Raw genomic sequence first — 26389 nt, 5'->3', positions numbered from 1 at the left:
ACGGCAGGTGGCAAGAGAATGAGGAAGGAGGTTGCCACAAGGAGAGCAAAAGCTGCAGTCCCCAAGGCCCGAGAGCAACAGGCCTGGGCTCTGCAGCCCCGGCAGGAGAGGGCTTTGCTGTGCCAGGTGACTCTGCAGCGCTGTGTGGGGCCCTGTGACAGAGGGGAAGCTGCTGCCCAAGAAGGACAAGGTGCTGCTGAGAAAGTCCCTGCAGGAGGACAGCCTCTGATCCAGCCACCCTGTGGCCATCATGCTGGAGGCCGACCGGCTAGAGAGCAGCTCTGCAGAGAAGGACCTTGGGGTCCTCCTGCAGCGAGGACAAGCAGCTGAGCATGGGCCATCAATGCAGCCCTGCGGCAAAGGCCAACAGCCTCCTGGGCTGCGTTAGGAAAAGCACTGGTGGCAGATGGAGGGAGGTGGCCCTTCCCCTCTGCTCGGCACTGCTGAGGCCCCATCTGGAGTGCTGTGTCCAGTGCTGGGCTGCCCAGTACAGCCAACTTGTTGACCTCCTAAAGCAAGTGCAGCAAAGGGCCCCAAAGCTGGTTTAAGGGACTGGCGCATCTTTCCTAAGAGGAAAGGCTGAGAGTTGGGGCACTGTTCAGTGTGGAGAAGAAAAGTCTTGGAGAGATCTTAGTCATGTCTATAAAATTCCACCTGAGCCCAAGAAAACACTGTTTGACTGTGAGGGCTGTCAATCACTGGAACAGCTTGCCCAGAGAGGTTGTACAGTGTCCCTCCATGGAGATACTTGAAACCCAGCTAGACAAGGCGCTGAGCAAGCTGCTGTGGCTGACCCTGCCTCAGCTGAGGCCTTCAGCTAGATGATCTCCAGAGGTCCCTTCCAATCTCAACAGTTCCATCATTCTGTGAGTATATAGGAGAAAAGTAAGACAGAAAGACATGAACACCACATAGCCTTGGCTGCAAATATGGTGGGATCCCATGGAGAAAACTCAAGCTGGAGCAGGGGAAAAGTGTGAGGAAGGAGCGGCAGAGATGTTCTGTGCTGACTGTAACCCCCATTCCCCATCCCTCCCCCTCCTTGTCTTGGGGTTGGGTGAGTAGAAGTGTTGGGAATGAAGGAGTAATCTGAGCCTGGGAAAATGGAGTGGTGTGGGGGAATGGTCTGTAATATTTTTGTTATAGTTTCTCACAATCCACAGCTTTTTTTTAATTGGTAATAAATTAAATTGATCTTCCCCAGGTTAATTCTTCTTTGCCCAGTAATTGGTAAGTGATGACAATGACAGTAAGGGGTAAGTGCTCTCCTTTTCTTTACCTTGACCCATAAGCTTTTCTCTATGTTTTTCCTCCCTTTGTCCTGTCGTTTTGAGGAGGGAGAGTGAGGGAGCAGCTGTGTGGCTGGGTGGCTGCTGCTCAAAGCTAACCCAGCACAGGAGCGCATCAGGCCTGCTGCATGCAATCTGGGTCTCCCCAGCACAAGGCAGGCCCTGACAGAGTGGCGCGAGTCCTGCAGAGGCCAGAAGGATGGTTGGGGCCTGGAGCACATTATGGCCAAGGGGAGGCTGAGAGAGCTGAGGTTTTGAGAAATCCCTCAGAGCCCCACACCGGAGCAAGGACCCAGGCCACTTGGTGGGAGCTCAAACAATGCAGATTTTCGATACATGTCACGACACAGCCATGAATACCTGATCTAGGTGGAGGTGTCTGAGAACGGGCTTGGCTGAGAGACCAGCAGTGGCAAGAGCTCTGGGACCTGGTTTCTAATGAGTGTCAGTAGGAAAGTGGTTTTCTTTTTATTACTAATGGCAGTGGAGCTGGGTATCAGAGAGCCCCAGAGGAGAACAGGGGTGTCCATGCAGCAAAGGTCCCTCCTGAGGGCTGGGGTGTATGGCCAGAGCTGGAAATGGCCGGTGTGTGGGGTGGTCAGGGAAAATTGCCCTGGGACAGCTTCCGTGGGGTGTCCAGGGAACATGGCACAGGCTGGGCCCCTCTCTTCTGCCCCTTTGGTGCCTTGCTTCCTTCACCATGAGGCCTGGCTCTGCACTGTGAGCACCCTGCCCTCACTTTGCATGCTCACACAGCTGAGTTCTCCACGGGTGTTTTCCTCTGCCAGACACTTTCCTGCCCAGCCCAGCCCCTCCCCACCTCTCCCCACCTCCCCTGCATTCTGCCCAGCCCAGCCAAGCCCAGCAGCCCACTCTGCCCTGGCCCCACCACACTGCCCACCCCAGGGTGCTGCAGAGCTCTGCGCGCTCCCCCCACAGCCCCAGCCCCTCTGAAGGGCACAGCAGGTCCTGGGGGGCAGGGAAGGCTCTCAGCCTGCCCATCAGCCCCACGGCTGCTGCTTGCAACAACGACACAAGCAAACAGAGGCCACTCACTCCCAGGCTCTCCTGCTGACATTTTGTAGCTGAGCCTCAGCCCCCACTGCATTTCACCTCTTCTCTGCCCCCATCAGCCCCACTCCCCAGGGCACCACCACAGCCCTGGGCCTCCTCACGCAGCTCCCGCATCTCTCCACTCTCCCTTCCCTCTGCCTGCTGCGTCCCCCTCACTCCCATGCCACTTCAGAGTCCTTCTTTGGGCATACCTCGATTCAGTGCTTTACTTTTGGGGGACATCACCTTGGAGGGGGTTTCACCTTCTGAGTCTTTATTCCCTCCCAGCCCAAGGCACATGGCAAGTCCCCATCCCCTCCCCATCCCTCCACATTCATTTTTGTATATGCCATCAGTCCTGTCATACGTGAAGCAGCCTGAGGAGGGAATTGGGAGCCCATGCCCCATCTCCACTGCCACTGGACACCACAAAGAGAGCCTTTAAAACCACAACGTTCAGTTCAATGGAAGCCCATGGTACCGTGAGCTTAACCCCAATCACAGGGAGAACACAAGGAGACAAAACTCTTTAAAAGACCACTTCCGTGGACATTTTATTGGCAGCACCTTTGGAGGAAGAGCTCAACCTTCAGGTACTGCACGTGGGAGATGCCCTTTTATTGAAGAGCTGCTATTGGACAGGCCACATCTGATCCGGTGTTGTACAAGGGTCAGAAACAACTGGATCAAACCTCAAGACAAGTAGTAGAAGCCCAGAACATTATCTATAAGTAGGATTATGACAAGGGAAAAAAGCAGGCTCATGGCCTCTGGGAAATGCACAGAGAAGAGGAGGCAGGTTATTGTCGGTGAAACAGCGTCCATTCGGCCAGTTTCCGGAGGGCATCCTTGAGCTCCTGGTTCCTCATGCTGTAGATGAGGGGGTTCACTGCTGGAGGCACCACCGAATACAGAACAGTCACCACCAGGTCCAGGGATGGGGAGGGGATGGAGGGGGGCTTCAGGTGGGCAAAGATGGCACTGCTGACAACGAGGGAGACCACGGCCAGGTGAGGGAGGCACGTGGAAAAGGCTTTGTGCCGTCCCTGCTCAGAGGGGATCCTCAGCACAGCCCTGAAGATCTGCACATAGGACAGCACGATGAAAACAAAACACCCAAATGCTAAACAAGCACTAACCACAAGAAGCCCGGCTTCTCTGAGGTAGGAGTGTGAGCAGGCGAGCTTGAGGATGTGGGGGATTTCACAGAAGAACTGGTGCAGGAGATAGATTGCCTTGGCAGAGTGGTAGGGAAAAAGTATTGGCAGTGTGCAGCACAGCATAGAGAAACCCACTGCCCCAGGCAGCTGCTGCCATGTGGACACAAGCTCTGCTGCCCAGGAGGGTCCCGTAGTGCAGGGGTTGGCAGATGGCAACGTAGCGGTCATAGGCCATGACAGTGAGAAGAAAACACTCCCCTACAATCAAGAGGAGAAAGAAAAAGACCTGGGCAGCACATCCCAAGTAGGAGACGGACCTGGTGTCCCAGAGGGGATTGGCCATGGCTTTGGGGAGAGTGGTGGAGATGGAGCCCAGGTCGAGGAGGGAGAGGTTGAGGAGGAAGAAGTACATGGGGGTGTGGAGGTGGTGGTCGCAGGCTATGGCGGTGATGATGAGGCCATTGCCCGGAAGGGCAGCCAGGTAGATGCCCAGCAAGAGCCAGAAGTGCAAGAGCTGCAGCTCCCGCGTGTCTGCAGGTGCCAGGAGGAGGAACTCAGTTGTGGAGCTGCCGTTCAACATTTGTTGCCTCTGTGCATGGGTTCCTGACCTTCAAGGAGAGTCAATGACAAATTAGGGGAGACTTCTCTGAGCAAAATCACAACCATTTCTCCTACACCCTCCCCCTGCTACGCACACCCACTTTGCCTTTTCCAGCAGACCTTCCTTCAGCTCCAGTGCAGGAGCTCTGGTTAGTGCTGGCTGAGCGTGCCCTAAGAAGGGCCTCTTCCCGCTGGCTGCCGAGGAGTCAGCCCTGCTCTGCAGCAGTGGGTTCATGGGAATGGTGGGGGCAGGGGCCAGGCCTGGTGGTCAGCTGTGTCAGATGAAACCGCTCCTAATGCAGAAGAGCTTGTCAGCATCTGCTCTCCCACTGCTAAGGAACCAGGATGGCAGAAGACAGTTGGAGAGGTTTGGGGTCTTTTAAAGCTGCCCCCATCTCACCTGGGCAGTGTTCTTTGATCTCAGAAAGCCTCCACATTTCTGCTGCCCCCAGGGAGAACAGAAGGAGACCTGCGAGGCAAGAGGATTGCCTGGGGCTTAGTGCAGAGTGAGGGGAGCTGGTCTGTCTCTCTGTCTTCTTCCTCACTGCCCTGGACTCGCACCTTCACAAGGTGGAGGGCGATCAAACTCTTCTATTACCCTGAAAAGTCACCAGGCACTGCTGACAGCAGAGGGATCCACTACACACCACGAAATGTCTCACCCTTTCTCAAGGTCTCAGCACCCCCCTTCTAGCCAAGGACACACATGCCTCATTTCACCAGCCCAACAGCATTCCCTCAGGCAGAGTACGTCTGCATTTCTCCGTGGGGCTTTCAGATAACACAAAGGGGCTGTGGAAGAGGTTTGCATCCTGGAGGGCAGCTCACAGCTTGGAAGGACACCCCAAGGAGGGAGCCAATTGTCCTAATGTCGGCATCTCAGGAAGAGAAAACGGACTCATTCCCCAGCCCCACACACTGCATTGCCCACAGCCCACACGTTAGAGGAAAGCTGGGACACTTGTTCCCAGGGACACACCTGCATGAACGGATAAACAAGAGCAGTGTGTGACTCGGCAGCTGAAACTCCCATCCCCAGGGACTCTGACAGCACTAAAAAGAGACCTTTAGACCAGGCAAGTGGAGCAAGAAGGCAAAATACAGTGAGGGTCTGGCTGAGAGAGGCAAGGGGAGAGGCAGCCGGGCACTCGGGAAAGCCTTCCCCTGACCCCCCTGTGCACGCCACCTCCCAGACAGCGGTAATGCAGAGCAGTTGCCCTCAGCCCGACTGCTGCTCAGCGGGAAACGGGCACGTGGCAGGAGGGATGCCCTTCGCCTCTGCTGCTGCTCTGCTGGACAGAGAGGGGACTCCCACCCTCGACCCCATGGCCGTGAGGGCTGAGGGTTGTGCTGGGTGGGAGAGGAGAGGTGAAGGAGGCGTCTCAGTGAAGGCATCTGCAGTGCAGGGGTGGCCGGGAGGTGCCCCTATCTCCCCTGCAACAGGGTTTCCATTAGCAGTTCCTTCCTTTCCTGCCCATCTCTGCTGCCTGGAGCTGTGCCTGCCAGGAGCTCTTTCTCTGGCCCCACATCTCTTCGCTGACAGGGCTCAGAGACCCCATCTCAGCCCCTGTGTGCCCAGCTCTGCCCTGCAGCCTCTCCGTGTGTGCAGCGGCTACAAAGCAGGTCACAGAAACCCTGCTGAGACTGGAGAGGTGATGCTGGTGCTGTCTGTAGCCCCCAGAGCTGGAAACTGAAAACACAGCCTCAGCAAAGCTCCTTAGCCATACAGTAATCCCTCCTTTTTACCTTCCAGTAGAAAAGTCCCCTTGGAAATGTCCCACTGCCAACCCAGCCAACCAAGATGAGAAACCTCAAAAGACAGACACCTTCCCTTTCAGGGAACTCCATCTTGGAAAGTTCCCTTGGAAATGCGCGGGGGTAAGCTGGAGCTGTGAGCAGCCCTGACCCATGCAGCACCCTCTCAACAGCAGAAGGACCCTGCCCTGACAGGGGTCGCTCCTTCCACCCACAGCTTCTCCCCACAGTGCCATGGGGAGCTCCCCGGGCAGGCTGAGTGCTGACCCTGGCAGGCGGCAGAGTGCCTGCCCCAGCACACAGCCCCCTGAGGTGCAGGGACCCTGCTCAGAAGGACAGCCCTGGGCACCTGTGGCTGCACACCCGGCTTCACACCCCTTCGGCCATCCCTGGGAGAATGCAGCCATCATGCCCTCTGCCTCTGATGGTGCAGCAGGGAAGCCCTGCTTTGGAGCATGTCCTCCTCCTCCACACCAGAGAAGTTGTGAGAGTCCTCCTGAAAGATTCCATAGGCTGTGGGATGTGCCAGCTTTTGGAGATCCCTCCAGGAACTGCAGCTTCTTTGCCCTGCCACTACAGACTTACCATGTCAAAGGTTGTGAAGATTTTTTCCCCCATTAACTCTCAGCATCCTCCCATTCCACACTGCCTTTAACCTCTCTCTGCCTCACTGCTCTCCCCTTGGTGCCTGCAGGCAGTGCCCTCAGCCCTGCTGCGCTTTGCAGAGGAGCTGCTCGTGGGCAGAGCTGTCTCTCGGCAGCGCTGCCCGCTTGCCATGAGCTCCCTCCATCCCAGGAGCCCAGCCCAGCTCAGCAGCACAGGACCAGCCCAAGGCAGCACTTTCTCTGCCTCCTACCCCCACCCCCTCACCCTCAAATCCCTCGAGGTGTCCCTGGGCCTCCAGGGCTGACAGCTCCTGAAAGGCAGCAGGGTCTCTCCTGGGGAACAGAATTTCAGGCAGACTGAAGGAATCACTGACTGTCCCTCTCTGAATCTTGGACAGAGTGATTCCTGCAGCAGGAATTGCTCTACCAGGGTGTGCGCATCTGCAGGAGGCGTCAATGTTGCCCTCTGGAAACCTCCATTCCTCCACTTGCTCTGCCCACTCTGGGCTCCCTCGAGGTGTCCCTGCAGCTCCAGGGGAACCTGCTGTGAAAGAGGCTGAAGGAATCCCTGATGTTCCCTCCCCCAGCTGGGGAGAGACACTTACTTCCAGCAGTGCCATTACTCCTATCAGAAAAGGAGCTGGGCATGAGAATCACTTGTTTGGTCCCGTATTTAGGCAGGACATCAGGAAGGTGACAGGGTAGGATCTACTATTGCAAGCTGGAGGAGATGTCTTCAGGGGAGTGAATGTAGGCCTCTCATTGTGGGTTTGTAGTGCTAGGGCTAGAAAGACATTCAGCTCTCTTTTGTCCATGCCGTGTCTCTGCTCTGAAGCAAAGCCTTTGCCCGCACGGGCTCTTGGACACTTGGTGCCAGCTTTCCTTCTGGCAAGTCAGAGCTTGCCTGGTGCCGCAGCTGGGCTGCTTCAGGCCAGATGTGCAGCAGTGCCCTCAGCCAGGGGCACAGACAGGATGAGCTGGAGCCGTTACTGTCAGAGACAGAGCTGTGACCCTGATGGAATCCATTGCCAAGGTGTGGAGGCAGAGGTTAGTACAGCTGGTCTTCAAGGACAGCATCCGCCAAGCACAGCGAGAGTCCAAAGAAAAATCAGTCTGTAAAACCTGTGAGGCAATTCAAGGGCACCATAATGAGTGTTTGCTACTTCAGCAACGGTTCAAAGAGAAACCAAGATACTGCGTGGCCACTGCTGAATTTAGAAAGAGCAGGTGCAGATAGATCTGCGCTACTCCATGTCCTCATTGCCTCAGTCGTCACCAGCAAGGTCTCGCAGGCCTTTGTGCCTCGAGGCAGGACTCTGGAGGAGAACAGCCGGCAGTGGCTGGGGATCAAGTTAGGTGTCCCTAGAGCAAAGGCAATCCTTACCGGTGTATGGGACAGGAGGGCAGCATCCAAGGAAGCTGAGAGAGCAGGCTGATGCCGCAGGGAGACCACTCTCCATCCCTGAAAGGTCATGGAGACTGGGGGGGACTCCCTGATGACTGGCAACACCCAAACATTGCCTGCACCTTTCAAAAGTGCCCAATGGATGAGCAGGGGAATGAAAGGCTGTGCTCCAGAGCGTGTCCACTTGGATGGCATTTCTGGGTGTCGGAAGGAGAAGGTGACTGGATTGACCCAGGGGAGATTGTGCCTGGCCAGCCTCTTTGCTTTCTGGTGGGGACGTGGGGGAGCAGTGATTGTCTTTCAGTTGGAAATCAGCAAGGCTTTCAACATCATCCCCCACAACTTGTGTCCAGGATAGGATCTTATGGTCTGCATGGGTGGATAAGTAGATGGGTAAAAAACCCAGCTGGATGGTGGGGCAGAGGGGGACGTGGTCAAAGCGTGGTACTCTGCCTGGAGACTTGTACCTAGTAGGGAACTGCAAGGGTCTGTCCTGCAGCCTGCCCTGTTTCACATGTTTTGAATGACCCAGAGGAGAGGAAAGGTTGAGTTTTCATTGCATTTTTAGAAGCCATCACATTGAGGAGAGCAGAAACTGCACTGGAGGGCAGGGTTGCCATCCCAAAGGATATGACCGACTGGAGGGAGGAGCCAAGAGGAACCTCATGATAGCCAAGAAATCCTGACCTTGAGGTGGACTAAGACCCTGCAATGACAGAGCCCAGGTCGGTAACAGCTCTGTGGGAAAGGCTCTTGTGGTCCTTGCGTTTCCTTAGGTAAAACCTGAGCCATCAGCAACAAAGGCCAACAGCATCTTGGGCTATGCGGGCAGGAGCACAGCCGGTCTGCTCAGCACTTTTTACATGGTATCCAAAATCATTCCCTAGGTTTTGACACCCCACCATGCCAGAGGGACCTTGATAAACTGGAACCAGTTCAATGTAGCACCACTGAGGCCATCAGGGTGGGAGAAGTTGGGTTCTGTGAGAAGAGGCTTAGAGAGCTGGTCTTGATCATCCTGGAGAAGAGAAGATCTTGAGGGGAACATGCAGCAGCATTGCGCAGTTCCCAGGCAGACGGTGTCAGGCTCATGTCCGTGACACAAGGACAAGAGGCAATGGGCTGAAACAAGAGACGCTAAGGCTAGATATAGGGAGAAACTTTTCTAGCATGAGGCTAGCCAAGCACTGGAAGCTTTTCCCAGGGAGTGTGCCCTGTATCTACCCTGGAATGTGGTCCAGAGGTGTTTGCATGAAGCCCTGAGTAATCTGGTCTGACCCTGCTTTGAGCAGGAGGTTGGTCGAGACACCTCCAGAGCTCCCTGCCAGCCTGAATGATGCTCTCTTTCCTTCCCCTTCATTTTTTCAAATGAGGGAAAGCTCTCAGGGTCTCCCTCACCCCAGAAGGAATTCACAGCAGGCACAGGGCTGCCTCACAGGTGCCCCCAAACAGCCCTCACCACATCCTTTGCTTCCCTTTTCATTTGCCCAAAGCCAGGTTCTTCTCTTTTACTATCCTTCTACCCTCCAAAAATAACAGCCTCCCCTGTTCATCCTTTCAGAGCAGGTTGCTCAGTAAATGTCAGCATCCATGTACAGAGCCTACAAAGGAGCCGGGCATTGAAGCCATCATTGCAGAAACAGGGACGAGGCCTTTGACCAGCTCCATGAACCCAGGAATCACTATGCCATGCTTCCTGACATTCCTGGCAACACCTCAGCTTTTTCTCCAGCCAAGTGTGATTCTTCTTTAGGTGTATGGGCCAATCTCCTGACATAGGCGAAGTTTTCGTTTGTGAAGAGAATCAAAAACAACTTTTTGACTAGGTTAGTTTCATTTTACATGTGGAAATGCAGGGCAGATGAAGGGAGCTGAGACCTCCCAGGCTCCCTGCTGCAGAGTTAGGGCTTCAGAGCCTCGAAATGCAGGTAATGCTGGTGTATCTGTATGCCACATGAACATTTTGCCTTTCTTTGTTCCTTTGCACTAACCTGGGATCTGTGCCTTGGCCTTCTTTGGCTAAAAATGAAACAACTGCCCTACTCCACCTCCTCCTCCTGATGAAAAGAGGGCGAAAAGAGATGGAGCAGGCACAATTTAGGGGCCAATCTGTCTCAGAGGTGTAAGCTTTAAATGATAAGAAGGAGGTAGCAGTGAGAAGTAAAACACTGTTCGAAGAACTTCATGCCAGAGGCTAGCTACTGAGAACTTAGAGGAATTTCCTCAATACAGAATGGCTGTTGGAAATTAAAGAGCTGTAGTTGATTGTCATCAAGAAGAAGAAAGAGTTCCCTTACAGCACTGTCCTGTTACTGGTACTAGGGATAGTACCACTAATTGCAAAACTTCCCTGAGAACTTGTTCATTTTGCCTTGGCTCCAAAGCTCAGCCTGCTCAGACCTTGAAAGGACTACCTCAAACCTCTGCAGCCCAAATCTCTCCCACCTTCTCCCATTCTCACTCTTTTACCCCAGGACCCTTCTCCCCATCACTTCAGCAGACTGCCCGGTCTCTATTTTTTTAGCTGGGTGAAGTCAGGGCACTCCCTTGTACAGTCTTCCTTAGAAAAGTCTTCTCTACATGCTGATCCCACTTCTATCACCTCACGCTGTGTCCAGCTCCATCTTCCTTCTGCACAGCTCCACTGGATGGGCACTTTTCCTGTTGCTTTCATGCCCATTCACCTTCACCACCTTTTAGTATTGTATGCAGATCAAATATCGTCTCAGGAAACACATTTATCCCCCACAGCTTCACCCATTTCCCATGGCAGGCTGAGATATTTCCTCTGTTGGAGCAGATGTTGTGCAAAGCTGTCCCACATATGGAAACCAACTTCAATTCTGCATAGTCATTTGGGTTTAAAAAAAAAAACAAACCATGCAGGGTTAGTTTTTCAGAGAGACAGAGTTTCAAAGTGGCAAAGCAGCTTAAATTCATAAATGCTGAGAGACAAGTTACAAAGAGAGAGGAAAAAACAGGTGAAGCTGTATCGTCTGGACTCTCAAATTCTCTGTCACTGAGGAGAAAGTCCCACAGCCTGTGGGATGTTTTCCTTAGTTGGCCCTCTGGGAAGTTTTCTTTGTTGGGCCTCTTGGCTGGAGCCTGCTGCATTCGCATTTCCAGCAAGGGCAGAAGTTCCAGCTCAGGCATCAAACGTTTGCCCATCCTGCCTGGAGCACCCGGACAGTTGTGTCACGCAATAGCCAGTGTCAGAAGGAAGATGGAGGTAGTGTGAATTGAAATGTTATGGGTTCAAATGGAAGCTCAAATCCTGAGCTGGCAGGACAACATTGGATGAATAGAATAGAACGGAACAGAACAGAACAGAACAGAACACAATAGAATAGAATAGAATAGAATAGAATAGAATAGAATAGAATAGAATAGAATAGAAAAGAATAGAATAGAACAGGCTATTTCAGCTGGAAGGGACCTACAACAATCATCTAGTCCAACTGCCTGACCACTTCAGGGCTGACCAAAAGTTCAAGCATGTTGTTAAGGGCATTGTCCAAATGCCTCTGAAACACTGCCAGGCTTGGGGCATCGACCACCTCTCGAGGAAGCCTGTTCCAGGGTTTGACCACTCTCTCAGGAAATAAATGCTTCCTCATGTCCAGCTGAACCTCTCCTGGTGCAGCTTTGAACCATTCCCAGGCGTCCTGTCCCTGGAATCCCAGGGAGAAGAGATCAGCACCTCCCTCTCCACGTCCCCTCCTCAGGAAGCTGCAGAGAGCAATGAGGTCGCCCCGCAGCCTCCTTTTCTCCAAACTAGACAAGCCCAAAGTCCTCAGCTGCTCCTCAGAGGACATTCCTTCCAGCCCTTTCGCCAGCTTTGTTGTCCTCCTCTGGACGCACTGAAGGACCTTCACATCCTTCTTAAATTGTGTTGCCCAGAACAGCACACAGTATTCAAGGTAAGGCCACACCAACACAGAATTTTAGCGGGATAGTCACCTCTCTTGACTGGCTGGAATTAAACAGAATTGGCTGCAATTAGACAGAAATTACCTGACATGACTGTGAGTTCAGACCTCATTGATAGAGTTTCTCACACAGCTCGCTGAGGAGGGCAGGCTGTCAGGCAAAGTGGAGTGTGCTTCAGTTTCCCAAATCCAAGGGAAGTGCCCAAACCTTTCTTCCCTTGGACTCTGGTGTCCCGTTTCTTGAGAATCAAATGTGCTGGGGCTTCTGTCAATCATCTCTCAACAATTCTTCAGGTGTTTTTATAATTTCCGCAAGAGTTTAATTCTCTACAAAGAACTCCACACTAATCTGCCTAAACAAAAATGTCTGGAAGAGAGCAGCTTGTATCTGTGGTAGCAACATTGGGCAGTGCCAACTGAATCAGTATTTGCCGTATACGTCATGATACCCAATCTTCAATGACATATCCAGGGCGGTTCAGATGAAGAGGGGTCTTGCAAAAGTCCCCTTTTGTGTCCCCAGATGGCAGAGGCTGGATCCCCTTCTCAGGGCAGACTCCTTGCCAGGAAGCCACAGCCTTGGGTGTTGCTCACCTCGTTCTTCCTGGCACGGCACTTGGCATCCTTTTTGGTGTATTTGAGGCTTTTCTCTGACTGCTCCTTCTGCACAGAAGATCAGAAAAAGACAATGATCTCATAAAAGATCATACTATCATAGGATCATCGAATCATTTAGGTTGAAAAAGAGCTTCAAGATCATCGAGTCCAACCGTAAACCTAACATATGGCTAAAGATGGTCCTAAAGGCCCTGTTAAGGACAAAAAAGTTTGCCATGAGCTCTGGAGGGAGCCAGGAAGATAGTTAATAAGCACCAGGAAGATCCAGGAAGCTCAAGGCCTCTTCTGAAGAGCGAGTGGCTGTAAGCAGCACTGATTGGCCGTGTGTAGGTCTCAGAGAGAGGACCGAGGGAGGTCAGTGAGAAACAAGGAGATGGCTGATGGCTTTAGCAAATCCTTAACCCATGTCTGAGCCCAGCAATGGAACTGGAAAGCAGTTGATGTCCGTGGGTGGGGAAGAGGAGGAGGTTTGTCCTGGGAAGATGTCAGGAAGGAAGACCCCTCTTCTGCTAGTCAGGGATGAAAGAGACATTTCTATGCTGTGTACATGCCTCAGCCTAGGAGATGGGGAATGTCTGCTGCTGAGAGTAGCCGTGCCCACTCATGCCCCGTGAGCTGACCTTGCCCTTTTCCTCCTTCACTCCCCACACTTGCATGGACCTCAGGAAGCATCCATGAGCATGAAGGATGCACAGACCTCCTGCAGTTAGGTCCCGTCACTGTTGCAGAAAAGGGAGGGGTTTGTGAGACATGTGGTAGTGCAGGGGGGGAGCGGTGCATGGGAGGATTCAAGGAAGTGTGGGGCTAGGACACCTTGGGTGTTAGAGGAGAATTAGCAGGGCTTTCAAAGAAGCTGGATGGGTTGTGGGGAACTGTGACGGATGCACTCAACCCCTTAACCAAACTCACAGTAGTTTGGTACAGGCTCCAAAGGAGGTAAAGGCCTGAGCCGCAGGCGGGCCAAGAACTCCTCTAGGAAACCCGTGAAGCAGCAGAGTGACACAGTGAACATCGATGCATATGAGCTTGGAACACCGATCATGTGATTAACGGGTGGCTTTTCCAAGACTCATTTATCAAGGAACAAAGGAAGTTGTGCGTACAAGGAGTCTCGTGCATACCTCTCCCATTGTGTGCAATTGGACTACAAGCCAACCACTTTATCCCATAAATATGAGAGCCTAAGGGAGCCTTCTTTGAGCTCTCCCTGCTAGGCAGCGTGGCTGCATGGCGGTGATCTCCCCTTGAGCTGGGACACCTCTCACGGTTGCTCCTAGAGGCAGAGAGACCTTCTACCAACAAGAGATCCTTGGATGAGCCCCATTTGAGTTCTCCCTGAATTGGAACTGGACTGCACACCAGGCGACTCTCTCCTTGAGCAGGGACGCCTCTCAAGGCTTGAGATTCCTTACCTGAGACTAAGAGAACCTTCCTTACCCAAGACAGAGAGACCCCTTATTCACAACAGATCCTTGGTAAGTGACTGACAGCATGCTGAACTAATGCTAATGAAATCCTTGGGTCTAGTTCCATTAGACATAAACTGTTGACCAAGTCTGGGACTAAGTCTGGATCCAGCTGCACCTAGACTCCTCTCTGAGAAGGAGTTTAGAAAGCAAAGGTGTCCATTCTGAACCTCATGACTCAAAGGGAGGGTCTCCCTTACCTTTTTTCGCCTCTGATCTTTGTGTAAATCGTTCTAAATTGACTCTAACTCAGTTTTCCTTTGTATGTTTCTTCCATGGATTAAGTAATAGAGTGACCCTTGCCATCGAACCTTGTTAAGTTGCACTTTTACAAATTGACATTAAAATCACTTTTGCTAATACCTTTGGCGGCAATTCTTTAAGTGATCTAAATCACTCATCCGCAACACCCCTCTCCCTAGGCCAGCACAAGAATCCTGGCCAGGGGACAGAGCAGCCTGCCCCGAGTGGGTGCCTGCAGAAAGAGGTTTCTCTTTGCCATGCATTCCTCCCTGCAGGCACAGATATGCTGCCTTGCTCTTCTCCACAGTCATCCCTGCTCTCCAGAGAGCCTTTCCCCAGGTGAGCGTGTCCGTGCCGGCCTGGGCAGCCGCTCCTGCTTCCCTCTCCATGCTCCCTGCAAGGCCCCAAGCTGGCGGTGCTGCTCTGCAGAGCGAGGGAGCTGTGGTGCCCTGGGACCATGGGGTGAGCCTGCACTGGCCATGCTGGTCAGGGTGGGGAGCAGACCCAGCCAGAAAGGGATCACTGCTGCTGAGCCCCTTTCCATCTTCCCTTGATGCTCAATAGCCAAGGACAGGGCTGGGCAGGAGCAAGGCGTGTCTGCAATGGCACAAAGGGCAGGGCAGGGCTGCGCTAGATCCAGCGCATGGGCTTTCCAAGAGGCTTTCAAGAACCACTCTCCAGCCTTTGGTCCTATTGCCTGCTGGCTCCTCACGGCCTTTTCTGGCATTGCAGAGCCCTCGTTAGCTCATGGTCTCCTCAGGTTTGCCTTTTCTTCCAGGACACTCCACCTCCGATGGTCACTAATTTTAGGAGGTGCAACTCACTGCCAAGTCAGACTCACACACTGTCCTGGAGATCCCCTGACTTCTCCTGGCACCTCCCAATTCCTCTCCAGGATGGCATCTGCCATCAGCCCCACCACAGGTGGGACAGCACCAGGGAGATAAGTCAAAGAACAACTGCTGTCTGCTTGGACATGTGCCACCAAGAAGGGAACTCTTGGTCCAGCCCTCAGTGCCTAACAGATCCCCCTGGGACTCTGAGCTTGTCTCTCCGAAGCCATCGAGAACCTCAGAAGAGCAAAAGTGCTTTTGAGGGAGTAGCTCCTTGAGTGTATTCCAGCTTTGGAAGAGGCATCTGGCCTTCTGGCCCTGCCCTGAGGAGCCCTTTTTGGTGACGCCTGTGCTAGCAGGGAGGCCAGCTCTGACACAGTGGTTCGCATGGTCTGCTCCTGCCCACAGCCACAGGGATGCCACCGTAGAGACAACAGGACTGTCTCAAGGTCCACGAGCCCTTAGAGCTAACAACACAAATGCAAGGGCACAAGAGGAGAGTGTGGAAGGGAGGAGAGACCAGCACTGAAAAGAGCATGTCCTACTGCTGGCCACGGCTCCAGGCAAGCAGCAGCCCTGATGATACGCAGGCAGAAGAGAGGGAGTGCCCGCTGAGGCAGCAAGGTGCAGCCTCGGGGGCCCCATGGGCTGCTCCTCCATGTGGCAGCTGCGATTTGGGCTCCTTAACCCTTTCTTCCTGCTGGGCTGTGCCCCCACCTCCAGAGAACATTTGGAGAGATGAGAGCTCAGACCAAAGATTTTCTGCTGGCTTCTTTATTTATGCAAGCAGCCTGGTACTGTAGGTCCGTGGGCTGGTTTTAGCTGGGATAGAGTTAAATTTTTTCATAGTAGCTTGTACGGGGCTATGTTTTGGACTTGTGATGAGAACAGTGTTGATAATACAGGGATGTTTGCTTTATTGCTGAGCAGTGCTTACACAGAGTCAAGGTTTTTTCTGCTTCTCACCCCACCCTGCCAGCGAGTAGTCTGAGGGTGCACAAGAAGTTGGGAGAGGACACAGCCGGGACAGCTGACCCCGACTGACCAAAGGGACATTCCAGACCATATGATGTCATGCTCAGCATATAAAGCTGGGGGAAGAGGAAGGAAGGGAGGGGATGTTCAGAGTGATGGCGTTTGTCTTCCCAAGTAACTGTTACACGTGATGGAGCCCTGCTTTCCTGGAGATAGCTGAACACCTGCCTGCCGATGGGAAGCAGTGAATGAATTCCTTGTTTTGTTTTGCTTGCGTGCACAGCTTTTGCTTTACCTGTTAACACTGTCTTTAACTCAGCCCACAGGTTTTCTCACTTCTACCCTTCCAATTCTCCCAATAAATGATAGCCCTGACTTTTTCTGAGATACCCTGGGAGTATTATAAGGTGTAGGGGTACCTTAATGATGCTGAAATAGTATGTGTTGAAATACTTTCCTCAGGGAATCTTTGATCTCTTTGTTCCTCATGCTGTAGATAAAGGGGTTCACTATTGGAGGCACCACTGAGTACAGAACTGCCATCACCAGATCCAGGGATTGGGAGGAGATGGAAGGGGGCTTCAGGCAGGCAAAAAAAGAGGTGCTGACAAAGAGGGAGACCACAGCCAGGTGAGGGACGCACGTGGAAAAGGCTTTGTGCCGTCCCTGCTCAGAAGGGATCCTCAACACGGCCCTGAAGATCTGCACATAGGACAGCACAATGAAAACAAAACACCCAAAGAATAAGCAGGCAATGACCACAAAAAGCCCGACTTCCCTGAGGTAGGCATTTGAGCAGGCAAGCTTGAGGATCTGGGGGTTTTCACAGAAGAACTGGTGCAGGACATTGCCTCGGCAGAGAGGTAATGAAAAAGTATTGGCAGTATGCAGCACAGTATGGAGAAAGCCACTGCCCCAGGCAGCTGCTGCCATGTGGACACAAGCTCTGCTGCCCAGGAGGGTCCCGTAGTGCAGGGGTTTGCAGATGGCAACATAGCGGTCATAGGCCATGACAGTAAGAAGAAAATACTCTGCTCCAAGCAAGAAGGAAAACAGAAAGAGCTGGGCAGCACATCCTACGTAGGAAATAGACCTGTTGTCCCAGAGGGAATTGGCCATGGCTTTGGGAAGAGTGGTGGAGATGGAGCCCAGGTCAATGAGGGAGAGGTTGAGGAGGAAGAAGTACATGGGAGTGTGGAGGTGGTGGTCGCAGGCTACGGCGGTGATGATGAGGCCGTTGCCCAGGAGGGCAGCCAGGTAGATGCCCAGCAAGAGCCAGAAGTGCAAGAGCTGCAGCTCCCGTGTGTCTGCGAATGCCAGGAGGAGGAACTCCGTGATGGAGCTGCCGTTGGACATCTGATTCCTTTGTTCCTGAGGTACTGCCAAAGGAAGAAAGCACACGGACAAGTGAGGACTACTCTGAGCAAAACTCTTCCCTTTCCCTCCCCCTCCAGCACCCCACCCCACCTCCCCAACACCCATTGCCTATATCCCTTCTTTCAGGACCTTCATGCATCCCCCAGGCTGGAGCTCAGGTTTGTGCTGGCTGAGTCTGATGTAAGGAGTAGGGCTCTGCCCATAGTCTCCCGAGGACTTGTCCCTGCTCTACAGCACTGGGAATGGGGGAAAGTGGGTGACAGCTGCTGAAATTCACCATTTCCCTTAGGGCTTACACAATCCTAAGGACACGGCAGGACAGTTTGGAAGTGCGGAGAGACCAGCACTGAGAAGACCATGTCCAGCTGCTGTCCATGGCCATCAGCTCCAAGGAAGCAGCAGCCCTGACATGCAGATTATATCGGTAACCCCTTGTAATATAGAGGAGCTGCTCAGCATCTTCCGGCAGCACAAGCCCAGGGAAGCTCCTGGATGTGCTAAAAGTGTAGGGACCTCAGCAGAGCCAGCTCAGTCCCCAGCCCCACACACTGCACTGTCCAGAGCCCACTCTCCACTGTCCAGCTTGGAAGGAACTGAGGCACCTTGCTCCCATGGACACAGCTGCGTTGCAGGACCTGCAGCGTCGGTGTGTGCACTGCACCTGAAGCCTCCTTGTTGCCAGAGAGTCCGAGGGTAAGACCAAGGGAAGCATGGACAGGAGGGCAAGATGGAGAAATGCCTCAACACTCTTGCCAAGGGAGCACTCGGGAGTTTCTCCTCCTTGCGCTGAACCTGCAGAGAATTCGACTCAGCTTGAGAACCCATGGTCTTGATGGCAGCAACTGCGCTGGGTGGGAGAGGAGACCAGGGGGTTGCTCAGCGGAAGGCATCTGCACTGCAAGGGACAGCAGGGAGGTGCCAGAATCCCCCTCCCAAGACCTTGATGGTAGCAGCTCTCTCTCACCCCCTGCCCATGTCTCTGCTGCCTGGAGCTGTCCCTGCCAGGAACCATTTCCCTGTCCCCACGCCTCCTCCCTCTCAGTGCTCACAGACCCCATCCCAGCCGCTGTGTGCTCAGCTCTGCCCTGCAGACCCCTCCTGGCAGCAGGGCACTGCCCAGGGGCAGCTCAGTGGTTGCAGGCTCTGATGGGAACATCAGACCAACCCTGAGGAGGCTGCCAAGGTGCCTCTGGTGCTGTCTGTAAGCTGCAGGGTGTTGATTTCTGATACTCCCAGGTTGATTCATCTCTAAGAGGAACAGATTTGGAGTTTAAGTGCCTGCTCCCAGAGAGGTGACTTTCTATGTCCCATTGCCCACCAGAAAAAACAAGAGTAGAAGACAGAAAGAACGGGACCCTGAGCTTTCAAGTAGGCATTGCCTTGATGTGCTTCTTGAAAAGTCCTCTTGGAAATGTCCTGAGGGTGATGTGGGGCTGTCAGCAGCCTTGACCTGTGCAGCACTCTCATGAAAGCAGAAGGATCGTGCCCTGTCAGGGGCTGTTCCTTCTACCCATAGCTTCTCCCCACAGTGCTCTGGGGTGCTCCCTGCCCTGGCATAGCCTGGGGTGCAGGGACCCTGCTCAAAAGGACAGCCCTGCACACCCCTGGCTGCACAGCCACCTTCACACCACTGCAGCCATTCCGGAAAGAAGGCAGCCGTCGTGCCCTCTCCCTCTGATGGTGCAGCAGGGAAGCCCTGCTCTGGAGCACGTCCTGCCTCTCTACACCAGAGAGACATCCCACAGGCTGTTGGTTCTGCCAGCTTTAGGAGATCCCTCCTCAAACTGCAGCTGCATTGCCCTGCACCCAGTCACTTACTGTGTCAAGGGCTGTGAAGATTTCTCCTTCACTGAGCTCTCAGCATCCTCCCATCCCACACTGCCTTTAAACCTCTCTCTTTCTTGCATCTCTCCCCTCGGTGCCTGCAGGCAGTGCCCTCAGCCCTGCTGCGCTTTGCAGAGGAGCTGCTCCTGGGCAGAGCTGTCTCTCGGCAGTGCTGCCTGCTTGCCATGAGAGCTCCCTCCATCCCAGGAGCCCAGCACAGCTCAGCAGCACAGGACCAGCCCAAGGCATTTTAATGACCCCTCTGGTGGGTTTGGTGCTGACTCCATGAACCTCAGACAGTGAGAGGAAGCTGAAGAAACCTCTTCAGAAGTCAAAGTTAGATGCAAACTCCAAAGTTTCAAGGAGTGTTAATGGGTCCCACTGAGGGACATTACTGACAAAGCCTCCCTGGGGTGTGGTTAGAGCACAAAACTGGAGGCCGTGATGACAGGGAGGCAAAGGAAAGGAAAAGATGGCTCTCATGTTGACTGAACCTGGATGTGTTCTATTAAGTCAAAGGGCCAAGCCCTGACCCGCAGCCCTTGGGAGAGGAGATCCTGTCCCTCCCACATTGCTCAGGGCACTCTACCTGGGGCAGTGTCATGTGGGGATGTGCAATGCCTAGAGCAGGACTGCAGTATCATCTCTTCCAGGCTCATGGGTTGCCATGAGGAGGCAATGAAGTCCTGGTGCTATAATGATAAGGTGTCTCCTCACAGGCATCAACTGCACAGGGAAGAGCCATAGCCCACGAGAGCAACAGGCTTCCAGCCTTGCCAGAGCCTTCAGCTCTCTCAACCACAGGATGTCCTACGGTGTCCCACACCTGCACCTCTTTTCCTGCAGGCTGGTGACATCCACCCTGCTCACCAACCCTGGTCTCACCTGAGCGTCTTCCTACCCTTACTGAGATCTCTCCATCCTCACAGAGTGTTCATTGAAATACAAAGCTTTGGCTAATCCAGACTCTCTCTGGGTGGTCTATTGTAACAGAGAACTGCACTTGGAGTGACATTTCTTTCTCCTCGTCTCCAGTCTCAACCTCCTGTCCTGGTTTTGGCTGGGACAGAGTTAACTTTCTTCTTAGTAGCTGGTACAGTGCTGTGTTTTGGATTTAGTGTGAGAATGATGTTGATCTCCAATCTCAACCTCCCAAGCTCCCTTTGTGGCATTTTTTCTTTCCCATGATGTTTCCCAGTTTGGAGAAAAGCTCCACCATCTCTGAAGCCACCCTGCAAGCACTCTCAGGCTACTCCTATACTGCCCCGAGCCTCTCTGCCACTGGGCAAAAGGGCCAAAGAAGCCCAGGTCTCTCAGCCCCTCCACACAGGGTATCGGCTTAAGGCCCCAAACCCCACCTTGCCACTTCTCCTCTGGGCACTCTCCAGCTTCTCCCAACTCCATCCAAATAGGGAACTGATAACTGGGGCAAACCCCTGTGTGTGGGTCCCTACCAGTGCTGCGTCAAGGGGCAGAATGACTCCCCTGGTCTGGGTGAACATGCTCATCCTAATGCAGCCCCGTATGCAACTGCCCTTGTTCCTGCTGAGCATAAACCACTGGCTCGTACGGCGTCCCTCATAGTTCCCAGGTCCTTCTCCTCAGAGTCACTGCAGAGTTTTCTGTGGGCCACACCGCTGAGCTTCTCAAGGTCCCCCTGGACTGAAGCTCCATTTGGCCAGCTGTTCATGTCTGTGTGCAGGTGGCTCCCCATGCTGCTGGTGCAGGCTCACAGATAACAGCCTGAGGAGCTGCAGGTCTCTCCAGAGCCAGGCAGGAATTGCCATGAACACAATCTCCAAAACACCAAAGGAGGGGACAAAGCAAGCAAAAGCAGGGTCAGCGGAGAAAGGGTAAATGAGGGTTGGGCTGTTTGTGTGCAAGGCTGTGTTAGTGGAAAATGTTTACCTATAGGGACACACAGACAAATTAGATCCCTCCAGGAGCTGGTCTGAGACCCTCTGTCTATGTGGGAGCTGGCCCCACGATCCCCTCACCCCCCAGTTCCCCACGCACAGACAAACACACACATGCAAATGGCTCTCTCCAGCACAGCAGCACAGAAGCCTTGAGGCTGGAAGGCAGCCAGCTTCCGCTTTCTCTGGGCTTCCTCTTCCTGCTTGTTTTTTGTCAGGAGCTCTTTTCTCATCCATGCCAGCCTCCTGCCACCTTTGCTTGACTTTCTGCATGCGGGGGTGGAGCATTCTGGAGCTTGAAGAGGAGATCCTTGACCATCAAAGAGCACTCTGCACCCCTCTTGTCTGCAGGGCCGTCTCCCATGGGATTCTGCCAAGCAGGTCGCCCTGCAGGCCAAAGCCTGCTCTCCTCAAGTCCTGCTCTTGGCCTTGTTCCCTCTTCTCAGGATCCTACACTCTGCTTTCTCATCCCTGGCTGTTACATCTCTGAGCAGTTCTTCCTTGTTTGTAAGTAGGAAGTCCCGCAGGGCAGCTCACCTCCCTGGCTCTTCTTGTTGCCACTCTGCTCCCGTGAGGGAGTGGTCTGGGGGGCAGCGAGGGAACTTGCTAAAACTCCAGTGTGAACTGGAGTCAAAAGGACGGTGACCTATGGATGAGTTCACACTGGAGGTACATCAGCTGTACCTCAGGGACGGTTGCCTTTTGGTAAGCCCATGCCAGAACATGTACACCCCTGTAGGGACTGGGACGAGTCACCCCCACCAGAGCAGGTACACCTCTGAAGGACTGTGGCCTCTGGACAGACCCACACTGGAGTAGGAACAGCCACAAAGTTCCTTCTCTTGCCCAGGCGGAACAGTCCCAGTTCTCTCAAGCTATCCTCATATGAGAGATGCCCTTTGTGGCCCTTTGCTGGACTCTCTCCAGTTGCTCCATGTCTCTCTTGTCACTGGGGAGCCCAGACGAGGACACAGGCATTCGTCATAGCCAGCATGGGTTCACGAGGGGAAAGTCCGGCTTAACCAACTGAACTTCCTTTCATGACAAGGTCACCCATCCAGTTGACCAAGGGAAGCCAGTAGATGTGGTGGGTTTGGATTTTAGCAAAGCTTTTGATCCTGTCTCTCCCACTATCCTTCTGGAGAAACGGTCCAGCACACAGCTAGACAAGTCCATCATACGTTGGGTGAGCAATTGGCTGAGAGGTCAGGCTCAAAGGGTTATAGTAAATGGGGTTACATCGGGCTGGCAGCCAGTCACCGGCGGAGTTCCCCAGGGCTCCATTTTAGGGCCAGTGCTCTTTAATGGTTTTAGAAATGATCTGGACACAGGAATCAAATGTCCATTAAGTCAGTTTGCTGATGATACTAAAGCAGGAGGAGCTGTGGAGTCCCTTGAGGGTAGAGAGGCCTTGCAGAGAGATATCATAGACTGGAGAGATGGGCAATCACCAACCATATGAAATTGAACAAGAGCAAATGTTGGATTCTCCACCTGGGATGGGGTAGTCCTGGTTATACATACAAAGTGGGGGACGAGAGGCTGGAGAGCAGCCCCGTGGAAAGGGATTTGGGGTTTTGGGCTGATGGCAAGTGGAATAGGAGTCAGCAGTGTGCCCTGGCAGCCAAAAGGGCCAGCTGTATCCTGGGTGCATCAAGCACAGCATAGTGAGCTGGTCGAGGGAGGTGATTGTCCCACTCTGCTTTGGACTGGTGTGGCCCCACCTCGAGTAATGTGTGCAGTTTGGGGCGCCTCAATATAAGGAGGACATCAAACTCTTAGAGTGTGCCCAGAGAAGGGTGACCAAGACAGGGAAAGGCATCGAGGGCAAGACTTCTGAGGAGCGGCTGAGGTCACTTGGTTTGTTCAGCTTGGAGAAGAGAAGGCTGAGGGGTGACCTCATCACAGTCTCCACCTTTCTCAAGGGGGCAGCGGAGGGGGAGGTGCTGGTCTCCTCTGTCTGCTGACCAGCAATAGGACACAAGGGAATGGAATGAAGCTGCATCAGGGGAAGTTCAGAGTAGACATTAGAAAAAGGTTCTTCACTGAGAGGGTGCTCAGTCACTGGAACAGGCTCCCCGGGGAAGTGGTCACAGCACCAAGCCTGTCAGAGTTCAAGGAGCATCTGGATGATGCTCTTAGTCATATGGTTTAGTTTTAGGTAGTCCTGCAAGGGGCAGGGAATTGGACTCAATGACCCTTATGAGTCCCTTCCAACTTGAGATATTCTATGATTCTATGATTCTATGAATTACATCTTAAATTACATCTGCATCTGCACTGGCATCTGCAAAGACACCTTCCTCTGAAATGGTGTCTGTATCAGCAACGCTCTCTCTGCCTGCCAGGGTATCTGCAATGCTATCTGCGCCTCCAATTTTTCTACATCCACAACGACATATGCAGGGTATCTGGAGTGGCATCTCCACCCGTAATTGCATCTGAACTTGTATGTGTGTAATGTCTGCGACTGCCATGGCATCTACAATGGCATCTTCATCTGCAATGGAGTCTGCAGTGGTATCTCTCATGGTATCAGCGTTGGTGTCTCTGCCTATATTGGTATTGGTGTCTGTAATGGGATCCCGATGGGCACCTGCATGTCTAATTGTACCTGTATCTGCATCTGTACTGGTATTTGGATGTGTATCTTCAATTGCATTTGTATGGTGCTATGTTTTGGATTTGTCATGACAACAGCATTGATAACACATCTATGTTTTAGTTACTGCTGAACAGTGCTGACTGTCACAAACATTCGCAACTGGCCCGTGCCGACCGAGGAGAGAGGCTAGGACACAAAGTAAAGAATTACAGGGGCAAATATTTATTCATGTGCATGCAGTGTCCCAGAAAAATTGGGGCACCCAGAATGTGGCTTTACACGGGATTCTTACAGCCTTCAAACATTCAGGTACAACATGATTTTACTGTTCACTAACACCCACACTACCGATGACTAATCATAGTAAAACTTTGCAAAAGAACAATATTTCTGCAGCATTCTTGCTGCTTGTCTATTGATCCAGCTGTCCCTGGAGTCAGCCTTGCTCGAGTGACTGATCTGTGACGCCAGACAATGCTGGGAGGGTTTCAAAGAGGTGTGAGAGGCGCTGGGATGCTGGGGTTACCTTGGTTATCCCGGGGTATCCTTTATCCTTCAGGGACACCTCTAAGCTTCCACAAAGCAAAGTCCTTCTTTCCAGGGCTGGGCTGGCCTTTCTTTTGTTTTACTCTAGTCAAGGACAATACCAAAGTCTCCAGTAAAATTCCACTGCCTCATTACATTGCAGTGTATAATGTGAACTAATATACATTAACAAAGTGAATATCCTTTATACTATAAAGACTGATTGTTATAATAGGTAGGGACCTGTCACATTATATTATCCATTGTTTTAGTACTAAGTCAAGTGCATAAGGTGATACAACACTGCAAAGACACATATATAATATACAAAGCAAAATAAGAGAGCAAATACAGCATCCAAAGTCCTTTTAGTTCACAATCTTATACTCAAGTGTGGGAGCCAAGAGGTTAACCACCCAAACAGATAGAGCGGAGATGCCTTTCTTAATTCATGTATTACTTTGAAATGTGTCTTTACCTTGTTTATATCAGTTTCATTTTTCTGGTCTGGATTTACATAAACCCAGCAGCTGTCATTCATTGCACATACTCCATCCTCTGCTGCTAATAGGTAGCCTAAGGCTAATCGAGTCTCTGTTACCTTTTGTGATCGCCATGTGATTTCTTCCTGTAGGGCTGTCATACTATCTGCCGTTTCTTTAATGGCTTTTTCTAATTCTGTTGACACATTTCCAACCATGCTTTCTCGTTCAGCAACCCCTAACCATGGGATAAAAGCTCTTACACACAGGTGGAGTTCAGTGCCACATTCTGTCAGAGGGCTGTGATGCTTTTTCTCACATATACCAGTAGTTATGAGCTCCAGAGGCAGAAGAGATACTGGTTCTAACCTGTGCGCATGGTATTAATGCACCGAGAGTACACTGCCCAGCCCAGGTCGGGGGTCAATACTTGCATGCCCTTTCTCCATATATCCAATATTGCTCAGGTAGTCGTGTAAATAGAGGAGTAGAATCCTCAAAGAAATCATAATCATGGTAAGTATGTCCTGCAAAAGGGTTAGCGGGTACTGGATCTGGTTGTTTAGGTAAGCCAGTAAGGCTTGGACCCAGATTAGATGACTCAAACCAATCAGGCTCCCATAGGAAACCAACATTTTACAGTTATCTTTCCTTTGATTATGGCTTCCTACAGAATACCGTGTTAATTTCTCTGCAAACATCCACATTGTTTGGGAGTTTGCAGAGCTCGATAAACTCCATCCCAGAACAAATCTATGATGTGGTGTATCATTATAACAGGTTTTGTGTAAGGGTTTTGAAAGTATTATTCTTAGTAAGAAAAAACAGACAGCATATTGCAACAGAGAGAATTATCTCTTGATTACACTGTAGTTTTCGGTAAGGATATAGTTCAGTCCATGTGCAATTCATAAGTAACAAATCACTTTCGACTTTCCTGTTGTCGAAATTTTTAGACAGGGTTAGCAAGGTCACAGCCAATCCACCAGCTCTGTGTAGGTTCCTGGCTATGGGTAGTTTTGTCTCTCCAGGGATGGATGTTCCCTCGGTGTCAGGAAGGTTTCCTGGTTCCAATTCTAGACCGGTCGCAGCTTTCAGGAGGGAGTGATGGATCCAAGTCGGTGAGCAATACCAACAATGGTCCCTCCCCCCAAGGACATAAGTGCAACTGTCCCCAAATGCCCTGGATGGTGATGCAGTTTTGCTATGGGAATCTGGTGTTGCTCAGGTAAAATAGGAAGGTTTTCCGTCCCTCTCTCTGGAGTACTCTTCCCTGGGAGGCTTTGGTTGCTTCTTACCTTCTCCAAGAGTCAATTTCTTCAGCAGGAACAGTCAAACAGATCTTTTCAGGAGCAGATAACACCAGGTCAGACCGCGGGACTGCTTGTAAGCCTGGTGTTTTGTACGGCTGTCGTGCTGTGGCTTTAGCTGTAACAGCCACTAGATCTTTTCCTGTTTCTTCTTTTGTTTTTTCACCAGTATTGGCTGGCTGATGAATGACAGCTAGTTTTTGTGGCAACTGTCTAGTTTTTAATGGTTCAGTACTTACTCTCACGAGAAGTTATAAACCCACGCCCCTTCCAGAACTGCCCAGTGGCGTGGCACGCTCCAAAGGCCTATCGAGACTCAGTGTATTTACAGTCTTGTCTTTGGACAGCTGGCAAGTCTTTGTTAATGCAATCCATTCTGCTGCTTGTGCACTCAGCTTTGGACTGAGTGGCAAAGGCTC

General features: G+C 52.2%; 1 protein-coding gene across 1 annotated transcript; it reads right to left on the bottom strand.

Annotated features, from left to right (window-relative positions):
• Positions 1-3142: 3142 nt before the first annotated feature.
• LOC127028260 (olfactory receptor 14A16-like) lies at positions 3143-17293 on the bottom strand. Its single transcript, XM_050913995.1, has 2 exons — positions 16778-17293; positions 3143-3577 (listed from the first exon to the last, which is right to left on the bottom strand). Exons 1-2 carry the CDS (start codon positions 17285-17287, stop codon positions 3143-3145), a joined length of 945 nt encoding a protein of 314 aa, XP_050769952.1. The 5' UTR covers positions 17288-17293.
• Positions 17294-26389: the final 9096 nt, after the last annotated feature.

This window comes from Gymnogyps californianus, unplaced genomic scaffold, assembly GCF_018139145.2.
Source record: "Gymnogyps californianus isolate 813 unplaced genomic scaffold, ASM1813914v2 HiC_scaffold_31, whole genome shotgun sequence".
In the NCBI taxonomy this organism is placed as follows: domain Eukaryota; kingdom Metazoa; phylum Chordata; class Aves; order Accipitriformes; family Cathartidae; genus Gymnogyps; species Gymnogyps californianus.
Note: the sequence above shows the minus strand (reverse complement) of the source record. Positions and strands in the feature narration are given on the sequence as shown.

Bases quoted from the DNA above. Each gene is read 5' to 3' on its own strand.
- LOC127028260 (XM_050913995.1), bottom strand. From the start codon at position 17,287: ATGTCCAACGGCAGCTCCATCACGGAGTTCCTCCTCCTGGCATTCGCA. The intron at 3,578-16,777 runs GTCCTGCACCAG...CACTCTGCCAAG, and splicing joins TACCTCTCTGCCGAGGCAAT to GCAATCTATCTCCTGCACCA.